The sequence below is a fragment of the Abramis brama genome, assembly GCF_963993115.1.
Source record: "Abramis brama genome assembly, chromosome: 2".
In the NCBI taxonomy this organism is placed as follows: Eukaryota; Metazoa; Chordata; class Actinopteri; order Cypriniformes; family Leuciscidae; genus Abramis; species Abramis brama.
The window spans coordinates 7,380,667-7,405,413 of NC_139964.1; the positions used below are offsets into that span (position 1 = coordinate 7,380,667).

At 37.2% G+C, this 24,747-nt stretch overlaps 3 protein-coding genes across 3 annotated transcripts in view; 2 read left to right on the forward strand and 1 right to left on the reverse strand.

Moving 5' to 3' along the window:
• LOC311077573 (deoxynucleoside triphosphate triphosphohydrolase SAMHD1-like) overlaps nucleotides 1–6,640 on the forward strand; it is a 52,117-nt gene extending 45,477 nt beyond the window's left edge. The window contains exons 13-16 of the mRNA XM_084106104.1: nucleotides 433–528; nucleotides 622–723; nucleotides 2,252–2,374; nucleotides 3,274–6,640. Of these exons, the coding sequence (XP_083962230.1) occupies nucleotides 433–528; nucleotides 622–723; nucleotides 2,252–2,374; nucleotides 3,274–3,288 (336 nt within the window). The 3' untranslated portion in view covers nucleotides 3,289–6,640. The remainder of the gene's footprint in view (nucleotides 1–432; nucleotides 529–621; nucleotides 724–2,251; nucleotides 2,375–3,273) is intronic.
• The window catches only part of LOC311077566 (uncharacterized protein), a 578,304-nt gene that overhangs the window by 335,090 nt on the left and 218,467 nt on the right, over nucleotides 1–24,747 (reverse strand). The gene's annotated exons all lie outside the window — the stretch shown is intronic.
• LOC311069356 (deoxynucleoside triphosphate triphosphohydrolase SAMHD1-like) overlaps nucleotides 21,065–24,747 on the forward strand; it is a gene marked incomplete at its 5' end in the record, with an annotated part of 179,328 nt that continues 175,645 nt past the window's right edge. The window contains one exon of the mRNA XM_084092431.1: nucleotides 21,065–21,152. Coding sequence (XP_083948557.1) covers nucleotides 21,065–21,152 — 88 coding nt within the window. The remainder of the gene's footprint in view (nucleotides 21,153–24,747) is intronic.

Consider the following 24,747-nt stretch of genomic DNA (forward strand, 5'->3'; position numbering starts at 1 on the left):
GATTAGCAGAAGTATTTCAGTAAAACAGTAATAGCGTGAGTTAGCTGGTTAGCCAGAGACCTACACATTATAAAACACAAAACTACATATTTTGAACACCTATATAAATATATACATCTGTAGAAAATAAGATCTCAGCAGAGGAGGATTAAACAACTCCACAAACAGCATTACCAGCTACACTTGATATATATATATATATATATATATATATATATATATATATATATATATATATATATATATATATATATATCAAACAAACATTTGGTTTAGACGTCCACCTGATTTCCATTTTCAGCCTCAACCAAAAGTTTATGTCTGACTGACGTTACATTTATTTACTGTTACTTTTGGGATTCTACAAGCTGAAAACATTATTCATGCTATTTATTTTTGCCATTTGTTGTATTTTACTGTTGATTTTTTCAGACCTTCGAACAGGTAAATTCTGAATGGGAAGCAGCAGTGAAAAAATGGAAAACTGAAAAAAAAACAGATCTGAAACCTGAAGATTTTTTGGTTTATGTATGTTAAAAAAAAACTTTAATCTGCATCTCTTGATCTCTTCAGTTTAACTTATCTCTTACATTATTCAAATGGAAATTTCCTCTTATCCAGGAGGTTCACATGAATCATGGCATGAAGGATAAAAACCCCATGGACAATGTCTCTTTCTACCACAAGAGGAATCCCAACATAGGCTTTCTGATGACTGATAAGGTATCCATGTAACTTTGACATATTCAATTACTGACTAGGATTATAAAAAATATATTTACGCAAAAAAGCCCATTTATTCCTAACAATCATGTAGACTCAAAAAAATGCTATGTTGGCTTTAATTAACTTTTTTGTCAACAGGTTCCACGTAACTAGGTTACGTTGGATTTATGTAACATTATTTATTTATATAAGGTTTTTATATAATAAGGTTAACAGTCTTAATTTTGTCCAAAGCAATTAAGTTAATTCAGTTCAATTAACCTAAAATTATTATTCTTAAATTCAACTAAAACAAATTTGTTTTGGTTGAATGTAATATATATATTTTTTTTTTACGTGGAACCTGTTGACATAAAAAAAGTTAATTAAAGCCAACATAGCATTTTTTTTTTGAGTGTACTGTCTAAAAAAAGTGTAAACTATTGCAATATTTCATATTTATTTCTATTTTGCATCCAACATTCCATCTTTTTGAAGCCTTTGTAATGAAAACCATGTATTATCCCACATGAAAAAAATACTATAGTATATTATATTAAAATGACTCTACCATAATGTTTTGAACCATATCACAGCAAAATCCCCAGTGTTAAATTAACACTGCTTAAGGTGATGATACACAGGGCAACTTTTTGAGCAATGTTGCCGGGCTATGTTGCCATCAACGGGCAACCCGATGAGACACAGGGCCCACGACCGATCTAAATGATCCAGATAGGAATTTATTGAACATTTTCAATGGAAAAGTGCACAAGTAACAATCGCTCGGCAAGATTGCCCTGCAACATTGCTCAAAAAGTTGCCCTGTGTATCATCACCTTTAGTGTTTATATGAGTCCACACTGTTACTAATGATATAATTAATTGATTAATTGAGTGATGATTGAGCATTATTGAAGACACGTGATGTTAACAAGCAGAATCACTGAAGGTGAAAATCACACATTTTAAGTCACCATTATGGTGATTAGTGTATGATTTAATTGGGCTCTTGACCCTTACACTTTTAACTTTAGATTTAGTTTGGCTGCTGTTAGTTATAACAACCAGAACAAAGAGAAAGGGTTATCTGATGGTGTTGGTTATGTTTTGACAGTTAGGTTCACTTTGAGTATACCAGCACTGTCTTAAAAGTTTTTGTTCAGAACAACTTTCTTAAAAACCTTTGGATTACATTGAAAATGTTAAAAAATATTATGCTTTACAAGGACAATGCAGCTATAATCAATAAATAAATCTAAATCAGAGATTTGGCTAGGTAAAAAAAAAAAAAATAGTGTTAAAACATAACCAACATCACCTTTTCTCTTTGTTCATCTGGTTGTTATAACTCAGTTACAGCAGCCAAACTAAATCTAAATTCAAAAATGTAAGGGTCAAGAGCCCAACTAAAGCAAACACATTAAAATTTGTGATTTTCTCCTTTAGTGACACTGAGCAGTGTTAATTTAACACTGGGGATCTTGCTGTACTCTGGTGTACATGTATTATTCCATTAATTTTCTGTCAACTCTTGTAATGACAGAAGTTCCTGCCAAATGAATTTTATGAAAAGCTTTTTAGAGTGTACTATTCAAGCTCAGAAGAAAAGCTTGAGGAAGCTCAGCAGTGCTTTGACAAGTGGAGCAGAGAATATTTTAAACCAAAGGTATGACCTACCCTCTCATAAGTTAATACCCTCTCAATGTATGTGTGTTTTCATATGTACTTGTGAGTATTCAGTCTCAGCAAACACAGCAAAATGCCCACTGTACAAATGTGCCCACACTACAGAGTGTTAAATCTAACACGGAATCACTGCTGAAGCTAATGAGTTAAAGGGGTCATATAATGGTACATGCACTTTTACAAGTTGATTGTACTGAAATGTGTGTTGGCAGTGCCTGTACACAACCATCATAAAATGATAAAAATCCATCCAGTGTTTTTTTCTTTAATCTCCTTATGTTTCCCCGTCTCAAATCAAGCCGTTCGATTTTGTGAAGTCACACAGTTGGACGCCCCTCCCACAATTGTTGATTGACAGCAGCATTTCAACACAGACCCGCCCTCGCTCGTGAGCGAGCTGTCTGTCATCATAGTCCGCGCTGTCATTGTTGATACGCTGGAGCACTGTCTATGAGCAGAATGGCATCTAAGCGATTGTGGTGTTTTGTTCTTGGGTGTAATAACGAACACAGCAGTCATTTTGATGTTCCTAAATCCAAACCGCTGAAGTTGCAGTGGCTGAGTTTTGTTTTTTGAAGGGAATATTCCCCATGTCTTCTTTTCTCTTCAGTTGATATCATCTTAGACTTTGGCTGAAGTCAGTTGTAGTTATATTCTTTTTCAGGCTCCCAAAATGCTGGATCCGTTTGGACGAAATGCTAATATGATACAAAATGTGTATGTATACAGATAAATGCGTATCTGTCTGGACAAGGCCTCAGTGTTACATTTAACACTCTGTAGAATGGTCACATATGAACACTGAAGGGTTTTTTATTGTGAATTTCAGTGTGTATATTTGTGTGTTTAAATTATGATTTCATTCATCTTATGTTCCAGAACACAACCCAGTGAGATCACACATCAGGTCAAGGGCAGCAACCTCATTGGAAATACTGCTTAAAAGAAATAACAACATAAGGATTTGTTTAGAGGGCGGCTTTTTTTTACTCAGAAAACCCAAGTTCAGATTAATTGATTGGTTTAAGTGCCATTTTGTCAAGCAAAACTAAAAAAAGGTTTTTGAGGTGGGGTAATAGACTTTTTACTCATTTTCTCCACTTATGCAGTTATTTTTCACTGTTTACATTCACTTATTTCCCAAAGTCATCAATACAACTGAAAAACTGAAAAAATTTAAAAAAAATCACAAAAGTTGACTTCATAAATTGATGTTGAATTTTCTAAAATGTTTTTGTTTGAACTCACCATTGGGACTTGGACCTTCATTTATATTATTGTAATTCCCTTTCTACTGATGTAGCGAAGCAATAAGGGAAGTTACATAATAACAATTAATGTCACAAACTTAACTAAGAATCTTTTTATTGTGTTGATATAATACCTCTATATTTATGACAATATCTTATAATAGATCATGCTTGAGTCACACACACTTCAACATTCAGCATGCACAACACAACAATGGTAACAATTACATTTTTTTAAAAGTAAATTATTCAGTACTCTCAGTTCTTTTTTAGGTGCTAGAATTCTTGTGCAAGTGAAATATACTACCTAAGCATTTGGCAGTACAACATACGATTCCTATTTCACTTTATGTGATTTTTTTAAGGCAATCGGTTTGCATGCTTTTGTTAAAGTCTAACTAATTAGATTTTACAGTGTAGCTCTACTTTAAATCTCCATTATGCTGTACTCTTCTTTCTTATAATTGCTACTAAAGGCAAACATGCGTCCATGTGTGCTTATTTTCTGAATAAACCTACTGACAGAGATGAAAAAACAGATGACAAAAAGAAGTTCAATGAAAATCAGTGATGAACAAGTAAAATCATTAAAGTATCTAGGGCTGGGCGATTTAAATCGCGATATTGTTATGCGCATCTCGTCAGTAAAGCCGGTTCCTTGATTATTAGTAAATCACCATCACCTGCTTTCAGATGAAGCGGCATTTAGGGCTGAGGAGATAATTAAGTGATTAATTTAGTGATGCTTGAGCATTATTGAAGACACCTGATGTTAACAAGCAGAATCACTGAAGGAGAAAATCACAAATTGTAAGTTACCATTAAGGTGATGGGTGTTTGCTTTAGTTGGGCTCTAGACCATTACGGTGGCTTACAATTTGAGATTTTCTCCTTCAGTGATTCTGCTTGTTAACATCAGGTGTCTTCAATAATGTTCAATCATCACTAAAATAATCACTTAATTATCTCATTAACTTAAACACTCTTGAGTGTGGACTCATACACTCACAGGAGTGTTAATTTAACACAGGAGTGTTTGCTGTGTACAAAGAGCCGTAGTTAACTGACAAGCTGAGCCATATCGCATTAAATATCGCTGGCGATACATCCGCGATATTGATGTGATTTGGCTCAGCTTGTCAGTTAACTACGGCTCTTTGTAGTAAATGCCGCTCCATCTGAAAGCAGGTGATGGTGATTTACTACTAATCAAGGAACCGGCTTTACTGACGAGATGCGCATAACAATATCGCGATTTAAATCGCCCAGCCCTAAAAGTATCTAGATCAAAGAGTTGCTAAACTAAAGTGGAGGGGGACTTTTGAACTGGGGTAGACCTTGGGTAAAACTGAAGAGCTGGTAATGGGATGTTTTAGTTCTTTACAAATAAGGTAGAATATTTGGGCATAATAGCAGATTTGTACTATATTTGCTTGCTATTATTATATACACAATGTGGTGTTGAATGTTATATAGGCACTAATAAGTGATTAACTATAGAGTATATTAAAGGGTTATGCTATAACAGGCTTGTTTTGTGATTAATAAATATAGGTAAATGATGGATCATGTAATATTATGTCATGGGTGTGTGTGTGTGTAGAGTGGAGATCTGGTTTCTGGTCTTGAGAGATGTTTTGGGGGTTTACATATTTGTACGGATTAATTTGTATATAGCATCTTTCTAGATCTAAACTTTGACCTTTCAGGTCAGTTTGTTGTATTGTGAAATACAGCACAATTAAAAAAACTAAAAAAAAAACTGTATTGTAAGTCTTTATATAGTCTTTCTAGATCTAATCTTTGACCTTTTTTCAGGATGCAGGAGTTCGGCTTCATATTTCTTTGTCACCATTGTTGTGATTCATGTGCAACATCTTGATGTCTGTGTGTGACTATATGATACATTTACTCAAAACATCATGTGCACATGCTTTATATACCTTCAAATAAGTGATATTTTAATGCTATTCACACCAATATTGCAGTTCCACAAGGTTGGTGGTTATGAATGCCAAAACATCTGACAACATTTGATGCTTTTTTTGTGATGATTTCATCATCAACCACAAGCTGATAACAGCTGATCTTACTTATTATTGGCTTTCTCTGCCACAACAATTGTGTTTTACAAACACACAGTTAAAGCAGTCAAATAAAAGTTAAAGTAAAAGGAACGGGGACCAAGAGCCCAACTAAAGCAAACACTGATCACCACAATGGTGACACTTCAAATTAAACAAATATCAACATCTAAACCTCTGTTAATTCTCACTGAGATCATCTGACAGCAATAGTCAAAGTAATTATGTCTAAATAAGACAATAAATGATGTTGAAATATGTCCACAATGGCCACATCTATACTAGTTTTAACCTTGAACCAAGGTTCGATGAACGTCTATATCAGACGTGCAGAACACGTCAAAAAAAGACGTCATAAAAACTTTCATTCTAGACCCTCAGTGGACGTCTTTTCAACGTCCGATTTTTGTGACAAAGACGTTGAAAAGACGTCTTTTGGACATCATTTTGCTTAGTGGGAAATCTCACGATGGAATGGAAAACACAGATCAGCTGTTCCCCACACTGTTAACCCTTGCTGTAAAAAAAAGGCCAAATTCTGACAATATCATACCATTTTCCCTGGTGTTATACTGTAAATTAACAGTGATCAAAGTCGACACTCAGAGGCTGTTTTCCAAATCACACCCTATACCCTCATTCACTATTCCCTACATTAGTTCACTAATATAGTCCCCTTAACAGAGTGAATGAAAAGAAGTGAGTGAATTGAGAAACTGATGAACACCTGATAAGCAGAATCACTGAAGGACAGAGAAACAAGAACAGAAAAAAGAGAAACACAAGAACTACAACTGACTTCCAGCAACACTGAGTGTGAAACCAGTTTACAAACCAGTTTAACATTATTTATTTCATACATGTAAAAAAGTTATTGTTGAGAATTAAGAGTTAATAATAAAGTTTGTTGTCACCATGATGGAGATCAGTATTTGCTTTAGTTGGTCTCTTGTACCTTGACTTAGTATTATTCATCTCTCTCTGACTGCTGTAATAGTGAATTTATAAAACACATTTGTTTTGGCAAGTAAAAGTTAAGAGGAAGCTGATCAGGTGTTTTTGGCTTTTGTGATGATGGCAAAATCATCCTGGACTTGTCTGAATTTCAGATCTCTCCTGTATATATTCTTTGAATTTATGGGTATTTCATATTTAGCATATATCTGTGAATCTACAAGTCTTCTGAAGAATATTGCAATCTTATATCAGCATCATCAGCATCCCAACTAAAGCAAGCACTGATCTCTATAATGGTAACTTCAAATCAAACATTTTCAATGAAACATCTCAGATTTATGACAGAAATAAAGTCATACTGGTTAATAATAAGCTAGTGTAATAATGTGTAATGGCTGGAAGTCAGTTGTAGTTCTTGTGTTTCTCTATTTTCAGTTCATGTGTTCCTCTTTCCTTCTGTGTTTCTGCTTGTTAACAGCAGGTGTTAATCACTAATGCTCAACAATCACTTATTTCACGTATTCACTTATTATTCAACATATTCACTTAATTATCTCACTGCAACACTGTCTCAATGTTACTTTTACTCTCTGTAGTGTGGCTTTTCCTGTGGGGTTGAAAGGGTTAACAGTGCAAGATAAAAAGACACACCCACAAAATGTATTTTAACAGTAATAAACTGTAAGTTATAAAACAGGTTTATACTGGCAACACTGTTGCCAGTAGTTAACTGTGAACTCTTGTTTTTTGGGTCACCATTGTGCAGAAGAGTAGAGCCTGTGCTTCAGTCCAGGAGAAGGTCTACAAACATTGATGATATTCTGTATGTTGCTTTATTTAACAGGCGGTGACTGTGTAGTTGCTGGTCCACTGGAAATCTCTTTATTTACAAAAGTTTTTTTGTGGTTTCAAATTAAATAAGTTCACAGTAATACTTTGCTCACATTGTTAATGCATTATAAATTTTAGGTAATACATTTAAATGACAGTTGGTCAATTTAAGGCAGTCGGTTTCTGCAAGTGAAATTAGTTAACTCGAGTTTTAGTGCATTTTTACAGTAACATACTGTAGATTATCAATCATTCATCAACATCTAAACCTCTGTTAATTCTCAATAAGATCTTCTGTAGACGTGTGACAGAAATGAAGTCAGTCTGGTTAGTAATAAGTGAAGCTGGTAATGCTGTTTGTGGAGTTGTTTAATCAGATCTTAAGAGAGTTAATGTCTTTTATCTTCAGTTCATCTAAGGCTGTTTCTGAAGAAAGTTGTAGTTTGTATTCTTATTACTCTTTTGAAAGATGATTGAAAGAATGTTTCAGGAACATCACACTAACCTTTAAATAACATTCTAGTAACATTAAGGAAACTGGACATTTTTATGTTCTTGGAATGTTAGAAATCAATGTTCCTCCATCCATCCATCTTCTTCCGCTTATCCAGGGCCGGGTCGCAGGGGCAGCAGTCTAAGCAGAGATGCCCAGACTTCCCTCTCCCTAGACACTTCCTCCAGCTCTTCCGGGGGGACACCGAGGCGTTCCCAGGCCAGCCGGGAGACATAGTCTCTCCAGCGTGTCCTAGGTCTTCCCCGGGGTCTCCTCCCAGTGGGACGCGCCCGGAACACCTTCCCGGGAAGGCGTCCAGGAGGCATCCCTCTCGATGTGGAGGAGCAGCGGCTCTACTCTGAGCTCCTCACGAGTGACCGAGCTTCTCACCCTATCTCTAAGGGATCGCCCAGCCACCCTGCGGAGAAAGCTCATTTCGGCCGCCTGTATCCGGGATCTTGTCCTTTCGGTCATGACCCAAAGCTCATGACCATAGGTGAGAGTAGGAACGTAGATTGACCGGTAAATCGAGAGCTTCGCCTTGCAGCTCAGCTCTTTCTTTACCACGACAGACCGGTACATCGACCGCATTACTGCAGAAGCTGCACCGATCCGTCTGTCAATCTCCCGTTCCATCCTTCCCTCACTCGTGAACAAAACCCCAAGATACTTAAACTCCTCCACTTGAGGCAGGATCTCTCCACCAACCTGAAGTGGGCAAGCCACCCTTTTCCGACTGAGGACCATGGCCTCGGATTTGGAGGTGCTGATTCTCATCCCAGCCGCTTCACACTCGGCTGCAAACCGTCCCAGTGCATGCTGAAGGTCCTGGTTTGATGAGGCCAAAACGACAACATCATCTGCAAAGAGCAGAGACAAAATCGTGACGTCACCAAACCTGACACCCTCCGGCCCCTGGCTGCGCCTAGAAATTCTGTCCATAAAAATTATGAACAGAACCGGCGACAAAGTGCAGCCCTGCTGGAGTCCAACATGCACTGGGAACGAGTCTGACTTACTGCCGGCAATGCGAACCAAGCTCCTGCTTCGGTCGTACAGGGACCGGACAGCCCTTAGTAAAGGACCCCGGACCCCATACTCCCGGAGCACCCTCCACAGGCCGCCGCGAGGGACACAGTCGAATGTCTTCTCCAAATCCACAAAGCACATGTGGACTGGTTGGGGAAACTTCCATGAACCCTCCAGCACCCTATAGAAGGTATAGAGCTGGTCCAGTGTTCCACGGCCTGGACGAAAACCACACTGTTCCTCCTGAATCCGGGGTTCTACTATCGGCCGTATTCTCCTCTCCAGTACCCTGGCATAGACTTTCCCAGGGAGGCTGAGAATTGTGATCCCCCTGTAGTTGGAACACACCCTCCGGTCCCCCTTCTTAACCTGTTAACCGGCAACCCCACTTTTGAAAAATCCCCAGAAATGACATACCCAAACTGAAACAGATACAGTTCATGATCCCTTTGCACTAAAAGCACAAGTATGATCTCATTTGAAAGCTGACACCTGGCAGTTTATTGTAAATGTAGAATGAATTATTGTCATAATGAAAAATATAGTTATAAATAGCTTCAAAATTGTGTAAAGTTATTAGAAATGTATTTTTATGAAATATTTTCAAAATTGAAGTTGGCACTGTAGCAATCTAGAAATGCACTGCAGCTAAAGCCACATGTCTGACCATGTTATATTTAAAATCTGAAGATGATAAGTCTAAAACTCTGTATTTAGTTAAATGTTTTTCAAAATCATGTCATGACTTTATTTTGATTAGACTCTAAAATGCTACTAATGTTTTGTCATCTTCTAAGTCATCTATTCAGTCTTTTGTCTCTATTGTTTTGTGGTGCAAACGAGCCCTATTCAGTCTCAGTCTCCCCCTGCACACATTCACACCTCTCCAGCTTGGTTATGGCTCTAAATATGCATTTCTTTTGTCTGCATTATAGTTACTAACGACTGGCTATTCACAGGCTATTCATAGGGTTTTAATCCCTAATTTCTTTTATCAAAGTTCTCACTGTATCTAACTGTATCAAATGCCCTTCTAGAATTAATAAACATTTCAGTAAGCACTCCTATTTAGAAAAAAAATCATAAAAGAATAACTGCTAGACCTGGCAGGTGCACCTAGAGCTAGCTAGCATGTTAGCTTAGCACACCATCAATACACAACAATTTATGAGATTAAAACCATGCCAAATTAGATCACAGAAGATTATTTAAAACACTCGACTTGCGTTATAAAGTAAGTTTGGAGCACAAACATGTTTGTGCTCCAAACTTACTTTATAACGCAAGTCGAGTGTTTTAAATAATCTTCTGTGATCTAATTTGGCATCAGATAAAAAAATCAGACAGAAAATATACTATTTTATAGTATTCTGCACAATGATAGTCTATATAGATTAGCATTACAATATAAATATAATCTATTATTATGAAAATACCTGGCATGACTTGAAAAACACAGGTAAATCAAATATCATTGCAATCATGTTTATTGTCTTCAAAACGTCTATATCTGCATGTTACATCCATTACAGCGATCTCTGTTTAGCTGTGTGTGTATCAGTGATGTCCTGGAATGTCACATGATTATGGCTCTTCTTCATGTTCCATATATGGACTATTATTGTGCATATAGCGCCCTCAGGCTATTGGTATGAATTGAAAACACAGTATATAGAGTACCAAGCGCTCATAATGATTACATTGACGCATTTGGGTATAAATTCAATAAATATTATTCCTGTCTATAGAAATCTGATGTATACCTATGAGAATCTATCAATATTTCTCCAAATCTGCACATTTTTGAGCTAAAAGCCCAGAGGGACGTTGTTTTGTGAATCGCTGTCATGACGACAGCACAGAGTTTTTTTATGAATGGGAGAGGCTGACGCGCATAATTCATATTAAAGGTATCAACTCATTTTTTTTATTTCATAACTCCTGACACAAATTAAGAAATAACTGTCGCTATAAGTTTCTCAGAATACAATAGTGGTCAAATACTGAAACTTGAGTCTTATATCTTTTAATGATGTATAGTTTGTCAAGGTATAACATTAAATCTGATAGTAACTTTGAACTAAATAAATAAAAAAACGCTTCAGTGCGCGGGCGCACTGGCAACGGTTAACAGGTTAAAAAGAGGGACCACCACCCCGGTCTGCCATCCCAGAGGCACTGTCCCCGACCGCCACGCGATGCTGCAGAGGCATGTCAGCCAAGACAGCCCCACAACATCCAGAGACTTGAGGTACTCAGGGCGGCTCTCATCCACCCCCGGTGCCTTGCCACCGAGGAGTTTCTTGACTACCTCGGTGACTTCAGCTTGGGTGATGGACGAGTCCACCTCTGAGCACTCAGCCTCTGCCTCCTCAATGGAAGACATGACAGCGGGATTGAGGAGATCCTCGAAGTATTCCTTCCACCGTCCAACAACATCCCCAGTTGAGGTCAACAGCTCCTCACCTCTACTGTAGACAGCGTTGGTAGGGCACTGCTTCCCCCTCCTGAGGCGCCGGATGGTTTGCCAGAATCTCTTCGAGGCCAGCCGATAGTCCTTCTCCATGGCCTCACCGAACTCCTCCCAGGCCCGAGTTTTTGCTTCCACAACCACCCGGGCTGCAGTTCGCTTGGCCTGCCAGTACCCGTCAGCTGCCTCAGGAGTCCCGCAAGCCAACCAGGCCCGATAGGACTCCTTCTTCAGCTTGATGGCATCCCTTACTTCCGGTGTCCACCCCCGGGTTCGGGGATTGCCGCCTCGACAGGCACCGGAGACCTTACGGCCACAGCTCCGAGTGCCCGCTTTGACAATGGAGGTGGAGAACATGGTCCACTCGGACTCAATATCTCCAGCCTCCCTAGGGGTCCGGTCCAAGCTCCGCCGGAGGTGGGAGTTGAAGATCTGGCCAAACGTTCCCAGCAGACCCTCACAGTACGCTTGGGTCTGCCGAGTCTGTCCAGCTTCCTCCCCCGCCATCGGATCCAACTCACCACCAGGTGGTGATCAGTTGACAGCTCCGCCCCTCTCTTTACCCGAGTGTCCAAGACATATGGCCACAGGTCAGATGAAACGACCACAAAGTCGATCATCGACCTCCGGCCTAGGGTGTCCTGGTGCCACGTGCACTGATGGACACCCTTATGCTTGAACATGGTGTTCGTTATGGACAAACTGTAACTAGCACAGAAGTCCAATAACTGAACACCGCTCGGGTTTAGATCAGGGGGGCCGTTCCTCCCAATCACGCCCCTCCAGGTGTCACTGTCGCTGCCCACGTGGGCATTTAAGTCCCCCAGTAGAACGACGGAGTCCCCAGTTGGAGCACTTTCCAGCACCCCTCCCAGAGACTCCAAGAAGGCCGGGTACTCTGCACTGCCGTTTGGCCCGTAGGCACACACCCGAGGTGACGTTCCACGTCCCTAGAGCTAGCTTCCTAGTCCAGGGATCGGGTTGTCAAAGCCCCAGCCTTCGACTGCCGCCCGATCCTCTCAGCACCGGCCCCTTACGGTCCCTCCTGCAGGTGGTGAGCCCACGGGAAGGCGGCCCCACGTCGCTCCTTCGGGCTGAGCCCGGCTGGACCCCGTGGGGGGAGTCCCGACCACCAGGCGCTCGCATACGAGCCCCAACCCCGGGCCTGGCTCCAGGGTGGGGCCCCGGCTGCGCCATACCGGGCGACGTACGGTCCTCGGTTTAATTTTTCTCATAAGGGGTTTTTGAACCTCTCTTTGTCTGACCCGTCGCCTAGGACCTGTTTGCCTTGGGAGACCCTACCAGGGGCATATAGCCCCGGACAACATAGCTCCTAGGGTCATTCGAGTACTCAAACCCCTCCACCACGTTAAGGTGGAAGTTCAAGGAGGAGCCAACGTTCCTATAATGTTGAATTTTAAATCAAAATTAAGTTGAAAGAACGTTTGAGGAACATTATACCTTTTAAAACACGTTCCTCTAACGTCAAGAAAACTGGACATTTTCTCACGTTCCCAGAACCAACACTGAATATTTGAAGAACGTTCTTATACCAAAAGTCTGTTAGCTGGTTCATAGTCAAGTGTCATGTTTGACTTAAACAAACAAATAAACACATAAACAAACAAACAAACAAATAAACAAACATATTGTTTAATATCTGCACCTTCTAAATTTCTCCAGTTTCTCCAGCAGCAGCTGCTCTGATCCTGATTTCTAATCCCAGTGTTCAAACTCAACATTGATTTAAGACACACCCTCATAGTTTGACATTCCTGGTCATGTATTCCAGTGTGGTGAGTTTCTGGATCTATAAAAGCTGTACGCAGCTCTACAGATCTTCATTGCTATCATCTGAGTTTTTAACAACCAACAAAAAAGACGAAAATTGATCCTTCAGAAAAAAAGATGTCTCAACCTGAAGAAACTCTCCGGCATAGTCCTTTGAATATTAAACACTCCTTTCAAGAAGGTAAGCGAAGACAAAGATTATAATTTAGTTAGTCACTTAATTTTGCATTATTTAATTGCAGGTTTTGTTCACAAATAACTGACAGTCATGACCTTGTGTAATTTTACATATTTTTTTTATTTACTATAATCAAGAACAAAATAGTGTCAATAGTAACTTCTGTGAACATCAAGTGATTCTACAAAATAGACCTGTTTAATAGTCTTTCACTAATTTCCTCCACTTCTGCAGTTATCTTTCTCTGTTTGCATTCACTCATTTCCCAAAGTCATCTTGAATGTGAAACTGCCAATACAACTGAAAAATTTGAGAGAACCAAGCTGACTTCATAAATTGATATTGATTTTCCTAAACATTTTTGTCTGTGTTCACCATTATGGTGATCGGTGTTCCCTTTGGCTGGCCACTTGGAACTTCCTATTGTTGTAATTATCTTCCTGTTGATGCAGTGATTCAACAAGAAATCACAGTTAATTGGTTTCAAAGGAAGGGAAGTAATAAATAGGAGTGTGCGATGAGAAAGGTATTAACTTATAATACACAGGTTCAGCTATTGAATTTTAAATTAAACTGTCAGGGATTGTTTGAACGAAGGCAGGAGATGTTCAGTGTCCAAACAATTTGTGTACGAGATGAAAACAAAGCAATGGAGCACCAGATAGCATATTAAAACCACACTGTAAAAAAATACCTGTGAAATTTATGGTAAAAAACCTGGCAGCTTGGTTGCCAGTATTTTACTGTAAAAAAATACAGCTGCAAACTTACTTGGGACTTACATTAATGGCAAATATATATATATATATATATATATATATATATATATATATATATATATATATATATATATATATATATATTTCAGACCCCTCCATGATTTCCAAGTGGGAGAACTTGCAAAATAGCAGGGTGTTCAAATACTTATTTTCCTCACTGTATATATATATATATATATATATATATATATATATATATATATGAAGACTTCAGATGCAAAAGCCTCTAAGTGCCATCTTAAATTTTCTTCTAAAATGAGCATTTTTATCAAGCTTGTATATTTAAGCGCAGTAATTTCACTTTAATGACAATTCATAGGTAATTCTCATTGCCATTTAAGTGAAATAACTGAACATAAATATACAAGCTTGATAAAAATTATCATTCTAGAAGAAAATTTCAGATGGCACTTAGAGGCTTTTGCATCTGAAGTCTTCATATATATATATATATATATATATCAGGGTTTCCGTTGTCCGGTAATTGCCGGACATTGGCCGAAAAAAAAATGAAATGTCCGACAAAATTAAATCTCTCCAGTCAAATTGTCCGATTAAAATTGTCTAATAATCCCGCCCCCCTAACACAATCTGAATTTGAGAATAAGCCTAAAATGTATAAAGCAAAAATACACCGACCTTTGGCTATGTTATAAAGAAACAGGCTCTACCGTTTGAAAGTTATTAAACATTATAACATTGGTTGAATTCCAATGTGGAATGCGGTCTGTTATTTCTTGATATCAGACCGCTGCGAAGCACTAGCGGCGCCAGGATTTTGATTGTAGGTGGGCCTCCAGAAAACTGGATGGACCAGTTAAAATAAGCCAAAAAACGGGTTCCCCTTCATTTCCGTTTCAGCACTTTTCTGGGCACTGAGGACAGCGACTCAGTAGCCTACCTGAATTTAATGCGTAATTAGCATAGGTAAAAAAAAAAAAAAAAACTTAAACAGGATTTTTTTTTTTGCTTTTTTAATACAATTACAATTTCATTTAATTTATTGTTTAATAAAATTATAGACCTATTATTTTTAGTTTATTAACAGCAACAACAGCTGTAAAGATGAAGTTGACGATCGCCATCTCCGTAGTGAACGCGCCTATTGAGAAATGCACATCATGGATTACATAATCAGAGAGTAGCCTATTTCTTTTCATTTTAAATTGTTAAAAAGACATTTCAAGCTTTCTTAAGATATATTTCATGTCTGTGAGGCCTACGCTGAGTTTCGTTAAATTAGGATGAGATGCGCTCCAGTTCACGAGCAATGAAAGTGACCGCGCGGGCGCCTGCATGATTAGGCCTATCGTCTGCTATATTTGCTTCTTATTTATTAAATATTTGATAAAAAAATTATTAAAATTAAGATACAATTTATACAAAATGAAATTCACTTCAGAAAAGTCTTTCTACAAAACAAAACTTAATTAAATGGTCAAAATCATGTCTGACCCACTCCATGTCTCTCGATATTGCGCATCCTATCTTACTCGTGCGGTTCACTTTTCATAATCAACATAAATTTTAACAAATATTAAACTAAATGAGCTTAATGGCTACAACACGTATAGTAGACCTCTCTATTTGTACAAATTTCTGCACATTCATTTTATTCTGAATTTTGCACACATAAGTTGAAAGGCATTTGTTTGTGCATGCATAGCAAAACATATCTGCAACATTTATCAAGTTCACTGATAATTATGCGCGCATTTATTAATTATTATCTTAATGAATAAATGAAACGAGGACGAAGCATATAAACTGCGTTGTTTGTTTAGAATGGAATGGCTCACAAATAGATCAGAATGAAGAAACGAACCATAGTAGAAAATGTTATTTTTTTTTCGTCTATTTGAAAGTTAGGCTAATAAACAATGTTGCATTCGGCCTGATTATGTCATTTTTTAAGTTACATAGCCTGCCTCCAGTTTTCCTCAACTTGACTAATTAAGAGGCGATATTTGACCGGCATATCATCAAAATGTCCGGAAAACGAAACCTCTGCCGGTCACTTTGACCGGCACTATTTTTTTCTAGCGGAAACTCTGATATATATATATATATATATATATATATATATATATATATATATATATATATATATACTACTAAAAGCTAAAAACTAAAAGATTACTATATATATATATATATATATATGTGTGTGTGTGTGTGTGTGTGTGTGTATATATATATATATAGTAGTAATCTTTTAGTTTTTAAGGGACAACCTTTATATTTCATTAACTGATAAATGTTATCTTTCCATTTCACTAAAATATAAAAATCTGTTTTATACCATTGCAACATACTGATAACTGCCATAATAAAACAGGAGGTATAAAAAGTAAACCACATGATGATTCAAAGTTCACCACCATTAGTTTTTCCACAAGCTGATATATATAACAATATAATGAAGGTGCACAGAGTCATACACACAAATACAAAACACCATCATGGTGACACACAAATGACTCCAAAATAATGCTATACACATTCATTAAACTATATGATGTAACATAAACCCTGAATGCACGTAACTGATAACAAAAACTGAGAAGAAACATAATTATTTAAATGAAATAACATAACAAATAACGCAGGGAGTTCTGACAATGTCAATTGAGAAACAACAAGAACAGAAAAAAGATAAGCGACGAGCAGAAACACAAGAACTACAACTGACTTCAGCCACAGCCTTAGATGAAATAAACTGAAGAGAAAAGAAGACATTAAATCTGTGAAGATCTCAGCAGAGGAGGATTAAACAACTCCACAAACAGCATTACCAGCTTCACTTTACTAACCAGACTGACTTTATTTCTGTCAGACGTCTACAAAAGTTCTTATTGAGAATTAACAGAGGTTTAGATGTTGATGATTTATTGTTTCATTAGTCATGATTGTGATCAGTGTGTGCTTTAGTTGGGCTCTTGACCCTTGACTTTTTAGCATTAGTTTTTCTCTGGCTGTTGTAAATCTGTGTTTATAAGACACGTTGATTATGGACAGAGAGAAAACTAGTCTGGTGATATTGGCTATGTATTGGTGATGATCATCTAGTGGCCAGATTCACTGATCTCATTTAGAGTCTCATTTATGATTATATGGTTCAATCATTTAAAATTATTTTACAGCATGTGATCCATCAGTGTTGTGATAATCTGAAGAACTTTGAAAACTTTGTGCACAATAAAGGTTTGAACTACTGTATCTCTCAGACACACACAGACATCAAGAATCAGCGAATGAAACTCAAAAACGGTGATGATAAATGTGTATTGTATGATGGGAGCCATCAATCAAAACTTATCAATATCATTGCACCAGGAATAAATTATGATGAATTGCCGTAATATTTTCTTTTATTATTACTATCTGCTTTTATTTTTTGCAGTTGTTTTTTAGTAGCTTGTTTTGTGATGTTCAGAGTTTTATCTGATTATTTTGTTGATTGTCACAGTTGTTGAGATTCACTGATTCTTGATGTCTGTGTTGGTCTAAATCATACAAAAGTTAAAAATTATTTTTGTACACTGTGTATTCAGTTTCTTCAGATTTTCTGTTTGTCACTGCTGGCTTGCAGAGCTATTATACTCATAAACATGATATGTAACATTCCTCAGACAATAAAATATAAGACTCTTTATGAGATCAGTGATTCAGATCACTTCATGATGATTATGTCAACATCAATAAATTGAAAACATCACTTGACTACATTTTCTCTCTGATTTTCGTGCCATAACGAATGTGTATTATAACCAGAGCCCGTCTACGGAGAGCCTTGGCACTTCCTATTAGCCCCATTGTATTGATCTTGGTTGCAGTTCCATTAGAATTCCACTGGAGGTGATCGCGGGCGAGTGCAGACTGAATGGGAGTCTATTGGGCTAGATGGCTAAATTTGTCTCTTTCACCTGATTGCCATTGAGAAATCTCAGAATTTATTGTAGGTTTTGCAAGTTCAACATGGGTTATAGGTCGAAAGTTGAATGAACGAGTACTTATGTCCTTTCGATTTCGTACAGGTTGAGTTGTTGTTGCCCATAACACGCTAGCATTCTGCTAATGAACGCTGATTGGTCAGTAAAGGACTGATTACGACCAGAGATACCGCTTGATGGCATCGTGGCATCCGAAGCGGGACCAGAAACAAACAAAACATAAACTCTTCTAGCACGTGTGTTTACCTGTGTCAGCTGTGTTGTCGATGCCTCGAAAGAAAAGAAAGTGCAGAGCGCGAAAGCACCAAAGCGGCTGAAGGATTGCTGTAAAGCAGTATCTCTGGTCGTACGATGTGTATGACGTCATTGACATTTTAAAAGACTTTTTAAAGCAAATAAGTGACTCTAAAAAATCTAACACCCAGCAATGTGTAATTTCTTTGCATCTCCTTTCGAAATACAACATTCAAATTACTAGACAAAAAATCATATCCTGAGAAAAGTGGATTTTGATGGGTATAGCGCCATAGACCTCCATTCATTCTGCACTCGCCTGCGAGCGCCCCCGCATGGACAGAGACGTGTTACTGCAGCCAGTCCAGAAACCGGAAGTAACCAGAGAGTGCCAATTCTCTTCCTATTAGACATTCTTTGTTATAACACACAGTTGAAGCAGTCAGAGAAAATCTGAAGTTTGAAAGTCAAGGGTCAAGAGCCCAACCAAAGCAACCATAAATTGAATTTCAATGCTGTAAACCTCAAATATTTCTACTGGACTTTTTACGGTAAAGTACTTGAAACCAGCTGCCAGTTTTTTTAACGTAAACTTTAGCTCAGTGCCGTAAAACCCCAAAAATTGCCACTGTATTTTTTTTTTTACGGTAAGGTATGGAAAATGCAAAGGTATGTTTTTTTTTTGTTTTTTTTTTACAGTGTACTTCCAAAATCCTTACATTTAACAGTATTTTATTGTAAAATTACTTGAAATGTCACATGAGAGCTATTACAGTTTTTATTGTATATAGTAAGGGTACATACTGTTCAGCAATTAACATGTATTTTCCGTTGCTTTTTTTTTTTTTTTTTTTACAGTTTTTTACCAGTAAAATTACAAACATTTTTTACAGTGACCCAATTATGGAACTGAATTGGGATATTTATTATTTAAATATCCATAAGATATTGTTTTGGTCACTATTGATTATATACTATTATATTTAGGCACTAATTAAAGTTCATCATAATCATATTTACTAATTAACTATATATATATATATATATATATATATATATATATATATATATATATATATATATGCCGTTTTCATAAGCCCAATAACAAACTTGAACGTATGTGTTTTTTTTAAAAGCCAAAAAGTTTGTGAATGTAGCCTTTGCCTTTAAAATAGGAATGAAGATTTAATTTGCAAAGGTTGTTGCTTTTTTAACATATGTACCCCTTAAAACTGCATAAACATCTTTTCTTTAGAATATTTCTCATCTAATGGTTGACATATTTGTTTAGATTAAAAAGAGATGAAAAAGTGAGTACTCTAGGGATCTTATAAGATCAACAGCCCAGCTTTGGTGGAATATGGACAAAGGAAATAATTCAGAGCAGAAGTGTAAAGTCCAGGTTCAGAAAGTAAAAGTCCTCCTCAGTATTTTGTTCCAATCACCTGGATTTGCTAATTCAGCAGGAGAAAGAACTAATTAGTGAAATCAGCTGACTGAGTTTATGGGTGGAATAAACATATGGCAGGACTTCTACTTTCTGACCCCTGGACTATACACCTCTAAGTATCAGAAAATGAGTTGATAATGACAAACTAATCGAGGAGGAAGAGATTAAATGATCATTTCGCACAACCTATGATCAACTTGTTGCCCAGTTAACTCATAAAAAAAACATATGATTGGCCTGATACTTTTATAAGTCCAAAGTCTCTGATCTAAAAATACAAACACATTTTACATATGGCAAGAGACAACACATAATTATGTTTTAGACTTCTGTGGACAAAACGTACAGTGATGTGTGTCCCTGTTGTATCTGTAACTATAACCTACTCTAATGTTGTACAGTATCTGTAACTATGACTGCAGGCAGAATCAGCATGTGGATTGGGCTGATACATGATAACCTAGTCTAGTGGAAAATCTCCACATTTCTACAGGTCTTCATTACCGTCCTCCTCGACACATGAGCAAGACGACAGCATATCATTGAGCAAAGATAAATTGAGAAGATATCTGGACCTGACAACTGAAAATACAGAGAGAAAATTCTTTATGTAAAAAACGTGAAGGTAAGGCTTTATTATTGAAATTTATATATATAAAAAAATATTAGATGCAGTCAAGGGTTAATTAGATAATTAGAAAATTATTAGATAATTCATAATATTTATTTATGTTTTAAAAACCTGATCTGTATGAACCGGAAGTTGCATTTGAGTACGATACTAATAAATTCACTGTAAAAATAAAATAAAAAAATATATAAACAGTCTCCTCTACCAAAGTTGTAAGACAAATATATATATATATATATATATATATATATATATATATATATATATATATATATATATATTAGAACTGTACAGTAAATATTGTGTGATCGGCACTTCCTGAATGTGTTTCCAGCAGCAGTCGCTCTGATCCGACTCATTCCCCTTCAGTAAAGCTCAACCTTTGTCTGAGACACACCCTTATAGCTCAATGACAACTTTCCTCATGTATTCCAGTGGGATGAGCTGCTGGATCTATAAAATCTGTATGCAGTTCTACAGATCTTTATTGCCTCGTCATCTGAGCTTTTAACAACCCACAAAAAGAAGACAAAAGAGAAGATGCCACGATCCGAAAAAAACAAAAAAACTCTCTCTGACCTCAGGAAAAATCTTCAAGATCTAAAAAAGTCATATGAAGAAATTGAAGGTAAGAGACGACATGTACACAACTCACTGTCATATGATAATGTATATATATAATTTACTGAAACAAATTATATGTTGCTGAATTACTTATCAATATATTGTTGACATTTGACAAAAGTCAAACTCAAATGCAGTTACAGGGTTTTTTGACCAGCGAATGTGTGCAAATGTGCATTTTGTCCATCATTAAAAAGGTGCCGGCGGCATCACATTACATTTTCATCAACAGGTTACAAACTAGTTTGTTGTAGCTATATGGGCGCTCAGTTTTTCCTGAAATTTTGGAAAATGGCCAAAATCTCATTTTATAAAAGATGAAATGCTACTCTATGCACAGGCTATTTAAGTGTACGCTATGTTTTGGCTATGACTAGATGGCAAATGCTAGACCTTTCTCTCATGACCCTCATGTCTCAGTCAGACATCAAATAAATAAAATATGAGCCTTTATAGACACACACATTTATAGACATTCATATTTAATATACATTAATATATGTGGGCCAGATCATCATTCCACATGTGCCAGATGTGGGCCGGATCTTTGACGTAGGAATTGAAGCAGGAATTGAAGCAAGAACATATTCTTATTAACACCTAAAGACTACTGTCACTAATAAACAAGTCCTATATGGATTCTGTTTTCCATGTGCTCACATAGCTTATAGCTAACAGTTAAAATATTAAAGGGATATTTTCAGGATGTAGCATTAAGCTTTTTATTAGTAGAAAACCTGTAGTATTTTCGAATTACCGTGCTTTCCACCCTCATATCCCCCTGAGACGAGAGATTTATGTATTTTTTGTATGGAAAAAATCCTCAGATGATGCAAAAATCGAGGCTAAAGACTACAGCCAGTAAGGGCTGTCCCGCATGTTTTCAACCCGCCCATAGAGGATGGGATCTCACTCACAGAATGTACACACAGTGTCAGCCGTCTTTTTTTGGAAGCTAAGCTAACAGGCTCTTATTCTGTGGAGAAAGCTGAGTAGTAGGGGTTACCATCCTCTTTTTCCCGGACATGTCCGGCCGTCGAGATCGTCCAAAATGTCCGGGATTCGACTTTTGCTTTCTGCGGTCGCCATTCATTGTTTACATGCACACCTTTTGTTTCAATCTAACTGAATTCATTCCGATCGGTGAATCTGAATGTAGTGTTTACATGAACGCTAAACAAGTGATCCGTTGATGTGCATTTTAACATTGCTAAGAAAATTCCCGCTCCTCCGTGAGAGATACGAGACCGGTGCGTTTCACAGGTGTCGCTCTCCTCAGTAATCACGCCACCGTCCTCACGCCGCTCTCCCGCGCCCCTCAGCCTCGTCCTGCTCGTAAACACAGTAAACATAATGAATGGCGACTGTAGAATGCAAAAGCCGAATCCCGGACATTTTGGGCGATCTCGAAATCCCGCGCAGACTCGTCACGGAGACTCACTAGTAGCCTAGTCTTGTTGTTTAACTGCGCGCTCTTACCGGTAGGCGTGGCTTGGGAGTGGCCTCCTAGGGCAGCGAAGCAAGTGCATTCTGGAAGTTGTTGTCTTTCATCCACATAAGCCAAAAATACATTTTCTGTGGCATGTTCAAGTTCAAAACGGTGCGCAACGTTTTGCTACGGTTTCCGGGTTGAACGTCATGTTTCCTTCATGTGCAACAGGGTTTGAGATACGTTTTCTCTTGTTTGGTGGGTGTGTCAGAACTGCAGTCCAATCAGCAGCAACATGTATATAAAGCACGCGGTATTAAAGTGAACTCGCACAATGGGTTCAAGGAAAGTACAAATGTGTTCGATGCAGTTCGGTATACGCAACAACTGAGGATATTAGAAGACATGTTTGTCGTAAGTTTTATTGTAAAAATATAGGATATCAACATAATGATGTAGTTGTTTATAGTTTTAGCTTCATTGCAAGTGTATGACATTTGGTATAGAAATAAACAATGGTAATTAAGTGCTTTTCCTAAAAATGAGAAAGAAAATACAGGGTATTAAAACAGTATGAACTACAAATAAAGTCAGTATGTGAGGCTAAATAGATGTGTTTTAGTCTGAATTAGGTAAGATGCGTGCTTCCATTTCAGTTTCAGCAATCCCTTCACTCGATTGAGATGTTCTCTTTTGTTCTGGGCGGCAAGTGTAGTAACTGTAACATCGGGCATATTTTGTAGTATTAAACACATATTTATACCGACTTCATCAGGCTCCGAAAATTCTTCACAAAGAACACAAAGAATGGCCTTCTCAGCTGCTATAGTTGCAACTCTTGCGTCATCAGAACAGTGTGTTCAGCGCATCACCGTTTCTGTTTAAAAAACGTTGTGCAACGTTTTGTCGGGGCTGAACGCAGCCCTGGCTTTTCTCAGTCTAGAAGGCTCCAAATTCAAAAATGATTTCACATTTATTCTACATAAATGACCCATTTTAAATACACATTCATCTTTCCAGAGGTGAAGTATCCCTTTAAATTAGAAAACCTTACTGCTCATTGTTTGAATGTAAACAGATCGAAAGAGACATAGGCTGCGTCCGAAATCGCATACTTTGTGAGTAGGTACTACATTTAAATTAGAACGTACTTCGCGACCGTTAAAAAAGTACGTTCTATATAGTATGAATACGGGTAGTATGAATGGAGTCCGGACGTACTACATGCGCCATGTTGGTATTGTCACGTAACATGCGCGGTCACATCAGCGCGAATATTTAAAGAGCCCGTTCCACTGACTGCACCAACTGAGCAATGTTTTTAGTTCTTCTTTCCGCTTTCGTCTGCGTTTTTACGTCGTTCGTGCTCACAATTCAGAGTCGTCGGTCAGTTGCTCGCACACACACAAACCTGTGAACAATGACAGAGGTTGATTTTTGGTAAGGAAAAAGTAATTTATTTGCTTGTGATATTGCCATCAATGAATAAACATGAATGAATCAATAATATGCGTGTTTATCTCTGTCGATTCATTCATGGATGACAATATCACAGTGTGTGTGTATATATATATATATATATATATATATATATATATATATATATATATATATATATATACACATACACACACACAGTGAACAGTAGGGTAACACACTGAGGTCAGATACAATACACACATTCATTCATACATGTGTATATATGAAGACTTAAGACGTAAAAGAAAATAATTCTTCTAAAATTAGCATTTTTATCAAGCTTGTATTATTTAGGTTCAGTAATTTCACTTTAATGACAATTAATAGGTCCTTTTCATTACCATTAAAGTGAAATAACTGAACATAAACATACAAGCTTGATAAAAAATAATCAAACTAGAAGAAAATTCCAGATGGCACTTAGAGGCTTTTACACCTTAAGTATTCATATATGTGTGTGTGTGTGTGTGTGTGTGTGTATTAATATATATATATATATATATATATATATATATATATATATATATATACATATACACACACACAGATACAAGAAATGGATCATATATAAATAATCCAACACCGAAAACAAGTGTCTTGTCGATTCAAATTGTATTCTAAAATAAACTATGAACACGTTTACAGATTGTGAGCCCTACAACGCCAATTCTTCATCTATATTTTAAAGATG